The 12,074-nt window shown below is 47.8% G+C and overlaps 1 protein-coding gene across 1 annotated transcript in view; it reads left to right on the top strand.

The window, feature by feature from the left end:
• The first annotated feature begins 260 nt into the window (after positions 1 to 260).
• Positions 261 to 12,074, top strand: part of TSPEAR (thrombospondin type laminin G domain and EAR repeats) — a 49,072-nt gene continuing 37,258 nt past the window's right edge. Inside the window, exons 1-3 of the mRNA XM_025214734.1 lie at positions 261 to 506; positions 1,533 to 1,771; positions 4,229 to 4,319. Coding sequence (XP_025070519.1) covers positions 261 to 506; positions 1,533 to 1,771; positions 4,229 to 4,319 — 576 coding nt within the window. The remainder of the gene's footprint in view (positions 507 to 1,532; positions 1,772 to 4,228; positions 4,320 to 12,074) is intronic.

A 12,074-nucleotide genomic window follows, 5' to 3' on the forward strand; every position in this document is an offset into this window, starting at 1 on the left:
AAATGTGTATAAGTAGACAAGTGGCTGGTGGTTAGGCCACGCATCAGGCACGTGGCCATCTTGAATCAGAAAAGCTAACACACTCACACAGCTAATGCACTCGTTAACATGCATCATCATGCAACTGATTATCCCTGATTATTTTTCACTCCCGAGCATCCTGACCCACTGCAAGGCACCTCCTGTAATCATGTACAGGGAAGCATGAGCTTACTTTTGAGATGGTATAGCAAACCCCATGCCTCTCTCTGCCAGTGACCATGCTCCGTGATTTCTCTGGCACAGACCTGCACCCTCTGGATCTTCTCGCGGAGGTGGTTCCTGCTGGTGGCCTGAGGAATGGGATTAGGATGCTCCAAGTACAGGGGGTGCGTGGATTCCAGCTCTTGGCTTCCCACTCCCAGTCCCTCTGCTTCCCAGCTTCTCGGATTTTTCTCCACTGTGACCGCTTTCCGGAGGAATTCTCTGTCATCGTCACCCTGAGAGTCCTCAGTGTCCCAGGAAAGGTAAACGCAGATCCATCTATGAAGAGATGCCCGTCCATTTTAATGAATGGTTGGAGTCAAGATCTGACTTGAAAACACTCCTTGTTCTCAGGTGGGGCACAACCCAAACCTGGGATAGGAGCAGTCCAAAGATGTGGGGAGTTCCCAAGTAGGATTTGGCTGTAAGCACCTGATCCAGTCCCTGTTATCTGCTGCTCCTGCCTCTAGCCACATCCATAATGCAGGGTCATGCTTGTCAGGCCTTTCACCAGCACGCTGTTGGATGCCTGCAGGAGCACATCTGTGCTGATCATGCTGTACATGAAATGAGTCTCTCGGGAGATGAGGAATATGTCAGTAGAGGGGTGGGAGTAGGTAGTGATGGACTGACGTATGTACGAATGTCAGATGAATGGGTGACCAGGACAGTCCATCTGAATAGTAGACCCCCTACCACAGCCACTCTTCTCAAGAAATAAAGGTATGAATCATTGTTGGACTGAAGGTCTTGCCTGCCTAGAAGAGACTTTTACTCAAAGGCATGAAAACAGAGGCAGAGTTGTGCTCTGAAAGTCCTGCTCTGTTCAGCACAAATGCCACCTTCTTACTCAGTGGGTCTGTCCATGTGTGAATCCAGAGCTGTGGATGGCTTTTTGCTCCTCTTTTTGCCTTCGTTAATATTAGACATATTGTTGCAGCTCTGAGAGGTCACCATCAAGGCCCAGCTGGGCTTGGTGCTGTCCAAACACACAGGAAGAGATGTTCCCTGCCTGTGAAGGAACGTACAGTCTAACCCGGCAGTGGAGATAAAGTTGGGAGAGGAAGGAAGAGTTGGTATCCCTATATTTCAGATAGGACTCAATGCAGAGATCACAGGGGGAATCTGTAGGAGAACCCACATTTTGAGTCCTCCCCTGCTCTTCCAGTCCATGGGCTCCCAGCCCTCCAGTGAAATCAGAGTCAAGGGGTTTATTTATAGTGCCCCATGGACACTCCAACTCTCCACAAACCACATGGTAATGCCAGACTTTCTTGCTTGTCTTTCAGAAAAACGAATACATCTTCACCGTGATGGGAGAGGAGAGCAGCCCCGTGCTGGTAGGACTTAGGTACTCACTGAACAAACTCCACTTCCTTTTCTGGAGCAGGGAGCTATCCAACGGCTGGCAGACGCGGGTCACCTTCCGAGACATCTCCTTGGTGGACAATCAGTGGCACACTCTTGTCTTGGCCGTATCTGGACATTCCTTCTCCCTCACTGTGGACTGCAGTATCCCTGTTGACATGTATGTATAGGGAGTACAGCTCAGACAGAGCTCCTTCATGTAGGGGCTGGTTGGGAGGGCCCAGGGTCTTCATATTGGGCCTTCTAAAGGCTCTGGTGATACCCACGGACTCCTGCCATTTCACCCTGGCACAAGTAACAGAGCAGCAAGTCTGCATAATTTTCAGTGCTTCACAGAGGACAGTGTGTCTATCATAGTGCTTCTCAACCTCCTTGGACTCAAGGCACCGCTCAGAAAATGCCAGCTCTTAGCTTTCATTCATTTTTTTGACTATGAAAAAACACTTCTGTTGCAAAGGATGCAGAAAGACCACAGCATGGCAGAATGTTTGTGACACTATGGATTCCCATTTGAAATCTCTAGGCTTATCTTGGGAATGCTGTTTGCTTACCTAACAGAGCTAACATTGCATGGCACCTCTCAGCACCCTTAAAAGGATCTTGTGGCACCCCATGGTGCCACAGCACCTGGTTGAAAATCATTAGTCTAATAGATCCTTGGGAGTGGGCCCCAGGAGGCTGAGCCCTGCTGCAGCTCTGATCATCTTAGCATTGTCATGGGAGGCCCAGATTTCCTTAAGACCATGTCCTCTTCCCTCCCCATAAGTACCAAGATTCTTGCTAATAGGAACATCTTTCCTGCCTCAAAGAGACTTCCACAGAAGTCTCCTTCAGGCCTGGGAACTGCAGATGACTTACGACTGGGATCCCAAGGTACATTTTTTTGTAGAGCTGGCAGACATCCTGTCATGCTGGGCTAGACCACATCCTTTACTTTGGAGAGGGAAGCATCTATTATGGGCTGGCCAAGAGGACACAGTGGGGCAGGCAATATGAGATGGGGGTGGGAAGATCTTGGAGGAATGGGAAAAAAAAATTGGTTCAATGCCCTGAAGATTCTGCTTCTCTGTTGTTGCTCTATTTCATCTGCAGGCTGACTGCAGGTCTGTGCTAGCACTGGCTGAAAACTGGCTAACCATTGTTTCAACTGAAACTTAAAAATATTTTTGCAAAGTGTTTTGACCAAAAAATAAAACATTTCCTTTTGGAAATGACGTGGCACTTCCATTTTCTCTCAGTTCCCCCCTATGCTAGACTGGTGCATGAGGAGCAAAGGAGTGAGGGGAGGAAACTGCCCTGAGAATAAAAAAAGTTGAAACAAAATATTTTTTCCTAAATGGAGAAAAGAGGGTGTTTGGGGAATTTTTCAGGGAGAAACAAAAATGTGAACTTTTAGATTAAACAAAATATGGGGGGTTTTTTAATTTTTTTTTTTTTTATTATTATTACAAGTGATTTCACCAACGTCTTCCTCAGGAAAACACCCATTGATCAAGCTCTAGTGTTTGCCCAGTGGCCAGCACGGGGCAGGCTAGAGGGCCCTGGTGCCATAGAAATGCTCAGTATAACTCACCAGTCCTGGCTGCAGACTCTCCGTAGGCGTCTTGGCTCTCTTGGTTCACCACCAACTGCTTTAAACGTAGTTCTTGAAGGTTCAGGAGAAACAGCTTGAAGGCTTTAGAAAGAGGCATTTAAGAGTGATCGATGTTGGGACATGGAAAATCTTGCAGAGCAGTTGTCTTCTCTGGAGGGGAAGGGAAAGTCTGGGTAAGGTGCAAGCAGTACAAATGGAGAGATGGGCCTTTGGTGAGCAGGGCCAGCCTCAGCTCCCATGACTGCAGACACCCTGCATCAGGGGCCTGTGCTGAGCCAGTGCAGCCTGTGGGAGCCAGCAGCATGGTTGGGGTAAAAAAGAGGGACTGTTTTAATTCACGTCACAGAATTAACCTCTGGAACTCGATGCCACAAGGTGTTGTCTATGAGTCTAAGGGCTTAGTGTGCCAAATATGAACAGGTCTTTGAAAATGCAAATGTGCTGCAGGGAAGATCATTTTACCAGCTACATTTTATCACTGGTCAACATTTCCCTCTTTCTCCTACCTGTCTTGTACTTATTAACTCCCATTCCCTCTGATCTTCCCTGCCACACATTTGCATTTTCACAGACCTGCATGTTGCATATTGGCTTATGCTTTTGTTCCACCCAGGAGAGCACACAAGCTCCAGCAGACTCTCCCTGTGCCTGACAAAGCGTATTTGTGCTTGAAAGGTTGTAAAGAACAATTTTTTCCAGCTATTTAGCTGGTCTAATAAAAGATATCACTTTACCCCAAAGAACCTTGTCTGCCTATGTCCTTAGACCAACATGGCTATAACCAACACCCCCAAATATGAATAGACATTAACCCCTGGTAGGGTGAGGAGGTTGGACTGGATGGATCATGGGTCTGAATCAATCTGGGGTACCTGTGAACCCTTCCCACTACCTGAAGCCCATAATTGTAATTATCCTCTTAGGCTGGCTAGGACCAGTGGGTGTTTTTCTTTTTTGGTTATCCATGGATGCCATAAAATTAGCTTCCCTTTGTTCACAGGCCTCTTATCTTAACATTTCCAGGGTGGTGGACACACCGTTCCCTGCATCCTTGACCATGAAGGGAGCCAGCTTTTATGTTGGGAGCAGGAGGAGAAGGAAAGGGTTCTTTACGGTAAGTAACACTTGCGGAGTGGGATAGTTCTTGTGCATCTCTTTTAACACACATACAAGGGAAGGATGGGCTTGGGCTCACAGGGTTATGGGCCAGTGTTGCCCTTTGTCTCTGGGCTTGAGGTCTGATGAGGTGGAGGCATTCTCTGCCCCTGGCAGGACTGTCCGCAGGGAGTTCAGGGAGCTATACCATACTGTGGGGAAGATGTTCCTGATGATATGAGGAGGGGACGCTAGTTTTAAAAAATGACCCCTGAAAAAGGGTCATTTTTACAGCTGATTGGAAAATTTCCAGCCAAGCACAATTTCATTAGCAAATGCTAGTTCATCAAAGCCAAAATGCTCCACAAAAACATCTGTTTTTCAATGATCTTTCATCAGCCCACAAGCAGGGGGCTAGCAAAAGCCCCGCAGTTTGCTGCTGGCTCACCTGGTGGGCTGCTAAGGCACTTGGCTGCATGGGAAGAGCTCTGAGGCAGCTGTGTCATGTAAACTGCCCCTGTCCAGTGGTCACTGGGCTGCCAGGCTCCGTGCTGCGGAGCCCATGAAACCCTGCTCCAGCTGGAGTTCTTGGGCCAGGCTTGGTGCTGCACCGGCAGTGAGGGATCCCTATGCACCTTAGGTGGAGCAAGGGCTTCCAGGTTCCTAGCTGCAGGGTGGGACTGACTTGCAGAGCTGCTGCTCAGAGGGGGCTCTGCTCTGCAGACAGCCCTGGGCCCTGAGAGCCCACTGACCTAGGAGTGTAGCATCCCTGGGGCTTGGTCTCAGAGCAGTTGCTGTGGCAGGACTGCCCACTGCAGCCAACAGTCAACCTCAGAAGCCTTGGCAGTTGCTGCATGAAGTGGGTCTGTTTCTTGTCACTTTCCCACTGCTCACCACTGAGGAACAGCAGCAAAAGCACTTCTGTGTGATGGAGGCAGTGGTGGAGTTAATGAAGCTCCAGTAAGCTTTATTCAGGGGCTCCCAGCCAAAGCAGTTCTGTTTTGGAAGCTTTAGAGAATCTCATTTCATTTTGGATCAGAAGAAAAATCCAAACTTCAGCAGGGAATTCCAAGACTCAACCCACTGCAGTTAGATGTAATTAAGTGTTGGAGTCTTCTCCATCACTCACAGTTTCTAAGGGCCAAGGCAGTGTCTGGGTTGTCCCTCAGCATGTTACAGCTGCCAGCTGTATCGACCTCCAGCCAATGTATGGGTCATAGCTACAATGGGGATTGTTATCAGTCTTCGTTCACCATCCCAGCTACCTGTGCAGTAGTCACAGCATGGCCTGCACCATAGTTAGAAGGGGAGTGCTGCGATTGCTACAGAGCAGTGGCCAGCAATGGATTTTTCATGTGCTTTGCACAAAGTTCTTTGGGTTTTCTTGAGTGTGGGAGGTCCTGCCCAAAATCCAGTTGCATTCTGTGAATCCCTGATATTGAGAACAGACACTGCGGGAGCTGAGCCAAGCAGATGGCATTAACCCGTGAGGAGTGTTGTGGCTTTTCCACTCTCTGTTAAGACATTTGCAAAATGTTAATAGATATGTACACAGATCTTGATTTATGGGTGCAGACCTAAGCAGATTATTAAACATGGCCAGCTTGCTTTTCTGCAAGCAGATGTCACCCCTGATATGGAATTTGTCTGAGGGGATGCCCCTTGCAGTCTTACAAAGCAAACCAGTCAATCCTGGGTTCGTTTTCTGAATGTGTTAGGTCTCAGTCCTGGAGCTGATAACATGCGAACAGATGGCTGTGCCAGGGCAGAGCTCCACTGATGCTAGGCTGAGGCACAAGGTGCTATGTTGGCACATGGAATTGCCCTCAAGGTTCTTCTTACATCATCACACCCTGCTCCTCTCCTAGAGACAACAGCAGGTACACAAGTTCCCAGGACTTTGGGAATGTCATGGCCAATAAAATGGAGTCTCCCAAAAAGTAAGAAACATTGTTTGGCTAAGGTCACTAAGGGCTTGTCTCCACCCACCACCTCTACCCACTCCGACTCGGTGTCCTTCTAGGAAACCAAGGCAATGTAGTTAGAAAAGCCCTGAGCATACCCCCCAGCACTGCTCTCAGGCTCTCTGTATTGGGCATCCTTCTTGGTGTGTGTTTAGGCACTTCCAGGCTCTATGGGGAGACTGTGTAGACATGCTCAGCATGACGTCAGTGGTTTCTTGTGTGGTTCGCTGTCAGCTGCTAACAGTAATGGACTGTGAATGGGCTCTGAAAAGAGCCCATTGGTGGCCAGGAATTGAGGGTGGTGTCTCTGAGTACAAAGAATTCTCTCCTATACTAACCAGGGTGAGCACTGTGCACTCTCCTCTGATTGATGATGACCCCCTCTAACCACTTCTACCAAACACCAAGAGAATCCATCTCTTAGACTCTCTTGGTGCTTGAGCACACACCACTTTTTTATGAAACTGGGGAAGGCCTGCACAGAGGCAACACCACCATGATGCCACTCAGTGATGCCTAGACATTGCCATTCTGGACCTGACCCCAGAGCCAGGGATGGGGTCAAGTGGCCATGCAGATATTAGGTGAGGTTCAGAAGCCACACCAAGGGTTTGGCACTGTATCACCAGACTACAGGGCTTTTGCAGATCTGCTTTTCCTTTTTCCATTCATGCTGTTTGTTCACTCTTTGCATTTTTTCCAGCTCAAGCTATTAAAACCAACCAACCATTTCCACCCTTTGGCTGTGTTGGCTCTCCTGCTCAGGTCTTGTCAGAGCTGCAAATGCTGTGACAATATTCAGAGCCAAATCTATTCAGTGTTGCCCATTCTTGCAATTCTATTATTAGTCTTGCAATAATGCTTTTTCCCATCAGGTTCTAGCTGTTGGAGTCATGTGACTATATGAAGATCTAAGCTTTCATTAAAAAAGAAAGTGACTCCTAGTTACAGAGGAAAACATAAAACTATGACCATATTCACCCAAATTAGCTTGATTTTTGAAGTCTCAAGATCTTTATGTCAAGTTCATCATTTTGAGGGTCTAATTCAATTTATTTACATGCTTTTATCAGTGGGTTTATCATTGCACATGTCTGTTTTCAGTGCTGAAATTTAAAAAAAATGCACCAAGTTGTTATATCAGCTTCTGCAAATCCCCTTTTAAAATAAACACAGTCTAAACTTGAAATTATTAGACAATGATCTTTATTTGGGCTCCTGGATTGTCTTCTGAATGCATTCTCTGCATTCTTTTGGGCTGCTGAATATGATGCATTTCTGGGCCTGTATCCCTCTAAGAGAATTGTCTGTGTAACACAGTGGTTTTCAATGTTTTTATACTCAAAACACCCCTCAGAAAATGCCAACTCTTAGCTTTCACTCATTTTTTTTATTACAGAAAAATAATAAACCAATTCTTTTGTTGCAAAGAACTCAGAAGGACCGCAGCAGGTCACAGTGTTTTTGACCCTGTGGATTCGTATTTGAAATCTCTAGATTTATCTTATGCATCATGTGTAGGTGTTTGCGTACCTAGCAGTGCTAATATTATGCAGCACCCTACAGCACTCTTAGATGGATCTTGTGACACCCTAGTTGAGAATCACTGATGTAACCGCTCATAGCTGAGATGGTTTCTGTGAAAACAGTTTGGTTTCTGCTTAATTCTGATTTACTGCATAAGAGCAAAATTCTGTCTTTTTCCCCCTGCGTTCCACCAATCCCATCACTTTCACTGACACTTGCTCAAAGATCATCATTAGAAGTGAGATGGTCAAAAACAGCTTTGTTGTGATGAAAATCCCAGCAATTCCAAAAACTGCAGAGTTAGTCTGAGGCTGGATGAATTTGAAAATCTCCACCCGCACACCTGCGCGCGCGCGCGCACACACACACACACACACACACCCCATAGACGCCATGGGAAAATGAACTGGCCACCTGCATTGGTTGAAATACTTTCAAATTCCAGTGTAAGCTACTTGTCAGATTTTTCAGGCAACTGAGAAGAAGCTCCCGAATCATCGGCCCTCACCACTGAACTATTCTGCAGTTGGCTGTGGCTGACCCATCTGTGCTTCCAAGAGTATCACAGCTCAATTAAGACAGATCAAACTTAGGTCCAGATGCAGGTGCATGCTTAGAACACTATGGAGACATAAGCCCATGTGCCTGGTTCCTCTGTCTTGGCATCTAACCACTGCTGCACCACACTCTCTTTTCCAATCCAATCTTCCATACAGTTGAGTCAATTATAAAACCCTGGTTGAGTTTGGAGAGTTGATTCTAAACACAGGTGTTAAGAGCAACAATGGTGTTATGGGCACTTGGTACATGTGATCCGTCTCTGCAGCTTTTGCTGTCCAAGAAAAGGTTGGACAGATTTAAGAATAATGGGATGGGTTAGGGATAATGAATCCTGCATCTGTGCTAGAGGTTGGAGCCTGGAGGTGCTTTCATATCCCATGATTCCATATTCCTTTAAATAAATATGGTCTATCTGTATGGCCTAGACTTGGGCTGTGGAATTTATTTGGCCCAGGGGCCAGTTCTAGCCCATGGGGCATCTTGTGGGCTGGATGGCCTACCTCTAGCAGTGAGGCACCAACTTGTGCAACTCTGGAATCGAGGGACTGACTGCTGCTGCCACTTGCCCCCCTTTTCCCTTGCTGCTGATCTGAGTTACTAGCAGACCCTGAATTTGGCAGCATCAAGGAGGTGCCGGGGGGAAGTAGCAACAGCATTTACCCCCTGGGTTCTGGAACTGCACCAACGCAGTGGCTCTGGCAGCTGTGCCAACAAACCCTCCAGTCTTAACCCCTTGGGCCACCAGTTGGACAGCCTGGATCTAGTTCGGTGGGTAGGTTTCTTTTCAAGTGCAATTCAAACTACTTTGGAGCACTGAAACCCGCCACTTTTCTATCTTTCCATTTCTTCCCTCTCTTAGGACATTTGTAGAGTGGCTCAAATACTTCACAGCATTATCAACATGAATCTCTTTCTCCACTGGGAGAATATTTGTGGCCTGTGTCAGTTCCCTTGATTTTCTTAGTTATCCACAGTTCATCTGCAGACATGGCACTGAATGGCTTGTTTATTCCCTGATTTGGTCAAGGGCAGGTCTTTGTGAGGACTCTGTGGCCAACATTTTGAGTTATGTTGCTTGGTTGTGACAGGTCACATGGTACTGTTTCTGTTCACTGGCTGGATGAGATTGCAAGTGCTTTTAGTGTGTATACCTATGGATGAGGCTTTAAAAGTGATTTTCTACAAGCGCTCAAAAAACACATGACTTAGAAATTTATTTTCTCTGGACACTGAATCTAGCAAATCGTGACTGGCTGAATATTGGTAGAAAGTGAGCATGCATGGAAGAAACATGGCCAGAAGGAGTGAACATAGGTTGAAAAGGCATTATTTCACAGCTCTTTTCCTCAGGCAACTCTGCAGCCAGATTAGATGCTGTTTTACCCTGGGTTTTAATAAAGCACTGATCAGACCCTTTTGGTGTCCATGAGAGGTAAGATTCATTGATGCCAAAAGCCCCAGCCTCTTAAAGCAAAGCATGTTACTGCAAACGCTAGAGTGAGAGCCCATTACAAAAAGTAAGCGATTGATTTCCTATCGCAGTAGTGCCCTAATTTGAATGGGGCTGCAGTCAGAAATGTTCAAAATCTGACTGTGTTTTCCACAGAGAATGGAGAAATTCAGCACCTCTGGGCCTTTCATATCCTGTACAGAACTGACTCAGGAATTTTCCACTCAGTTGTTTACCACACATGTTCATTTTTCAGGACCTCTTCCTACATCTGAGTCGCAAATGCAGTATCAGCAAAATGTTCAGGCTAGGTCAGGGGTGGGCAAAATACGGCTTGTGGGCCAGATTCACCCTGGCAGACCATTTTATCTGGCCTGTGGGACCCCTAAAAAATTTAGAAAATATTTATCTACTCTTGGATGCCTGTCAAAGATGACAGGATCCAGGGGCAGTAGGACCCAGGGGAGCTGGCAGCAGGAGACAGGAGCCCAGCCCTGCTTTGCCCCCAGCTATTTCCCTGCCTCCCTGCCCCCACACTGCTTCAGCACCATGTGGCTTCTGGCGACATCCCCAGACCAGGAGCATGGGGTGGCCCCCCATACCCACACCCCCTCACACACCCCAGCCACCCTCCCCCCCACACATTCCCCCACAAACCCCATACCTACCCACACCCCACATATCCACACATCCACCCATACCCTCACACCTATCCACCCCCACACCTGACGTACCCACATACCTACAGCCCCCCACAAACCTATACCCACCCACCTCCCTACAATATACAAGAGTAAGACTTCATTTTACACTATTATATTCAATCACCTCTATGCATACTATACAAACACATGTAGACCAGGACAAAAATATTTTTTGAAATCAAATTCATGAAGGGCTCCCAAGGGAGGTGGTGCTTTCCCCTACCTTGGGGGTCTTCAAGAGAAGGCTGGATAGGCATCTGGCTGGGGGCGTCTGACCCCAGCCTGCCCAGGCAGGGGGTCAGACTCGATGATCTGTTGAGGTCCCTTCTGACCCTGACATCTATGAATCTATGAATGTTTTAGATGTTCACTTTTTAGAATATAATTTGGCATTCTTTTGGTTCCAAGACAGCAAAACCCCTTGCTGAAAGGAGTACTTTGGGGGCAAGGGGAGGGACTTCTGGTAGCAAAGGTCAGGGGTTAGGGGGCAGGACTTCCAGTCCCAAGATGGCTACCAGGGGGTGGGGCACCTGCCAAGGGGCGGGACTACCCATGCGACCATGTACAGCTTGCCAAAACTTGGTAAGCAGCCCTCTGCTGAAATAATTGCCCACCTCTGTGCTAGGGTGATGTTCAGGTGGTTTAAATGTGGAGATAACTGCTAGGAGGCCATTTCTTCCTGCACTCTAACCCATGCAAATCCAGAGCCTGAGGGGCTGTTGCACTGGGTGTTGTTTTGGGTCACGTTCAGCACAGATATTCCTCTGAGGGGTTTTCAGAGACCCAGTAAAAAAAGACTCCCTGTTTCTGGGAGTCACTTTCAGCTCTCAATGGTGAGGGGCAGTTTTCTTCTCATACATGAGGGCATTGTTGGCTGTGTTGCCAGCTAGACTCAGTGCCAGCCACACCAGATAGGGTGTCCCAGATGTGCATATAGGTGGGTAGTTGTGTGTGAGTGAGTGCTAAGGCATGTAGGAGATGGTCGGAGGAGTGCAGGAAAGTGCAGCTCCCAAAATTGGGGTGAACATGGGCAATCTCTTGACAGAGGGTGTTGGGGGGCTTCTCCTCCTCTCCTGGACTGTTGGCCTCTTCTGGAGAGGGGGTCAGTAGTGCTGTGGAGGGGTAGGGCTGCTGCAGGTACAACCCGTGCCCCTAGCAGCTCTGCTCCTGCCCCACTGGCCCCCAGTGCAGAGCAGAGCAGGGGTGCTGCCCAGCCAGGGAGAACAGGTTGTAGATCCTGTATACCAGCCCTGCTCCTCCAGGGACAAGGTTGGGGTCTATGGGGTGGAGACAGCATGGAGGGAGGGATGAGTTGGTATGGAGGAGATGGTCCAGTAGGGACTTGCAAGGCTGGGGTGGAGGGACCCTCAGCTTCGATGACAGAGTGGTAGCCTGGAAAGATCAGGAGATTTGGGAACTTTTGACATTCGGGCTTCCGTGGAGCAACAGCAAATGCAGCTGCCAGGCAGAAAAGCCTTGCAAAGCAGAGCCCTGCTTACATACAAAGCCCCCAGGAGCCCAAGGCTTCAACAGCTCATCCTGAAGAGGTTGTTCAGAGTTAGATTGCA

Source organism: Alligator sinensis, unplaced genomic scaffold, assembly GCF_000455745.1.
Source record: "Alligator sinensis unplaced genomic scaffold, ASM45574v1 scaffold1086_1, whole genome shotgun sequence".
Taxonomy (NCBI): Eukaryota; Metazoa; Chordata; order Crocodylia; family Alligatoridae; genus Alligator; species Alligator sinensis.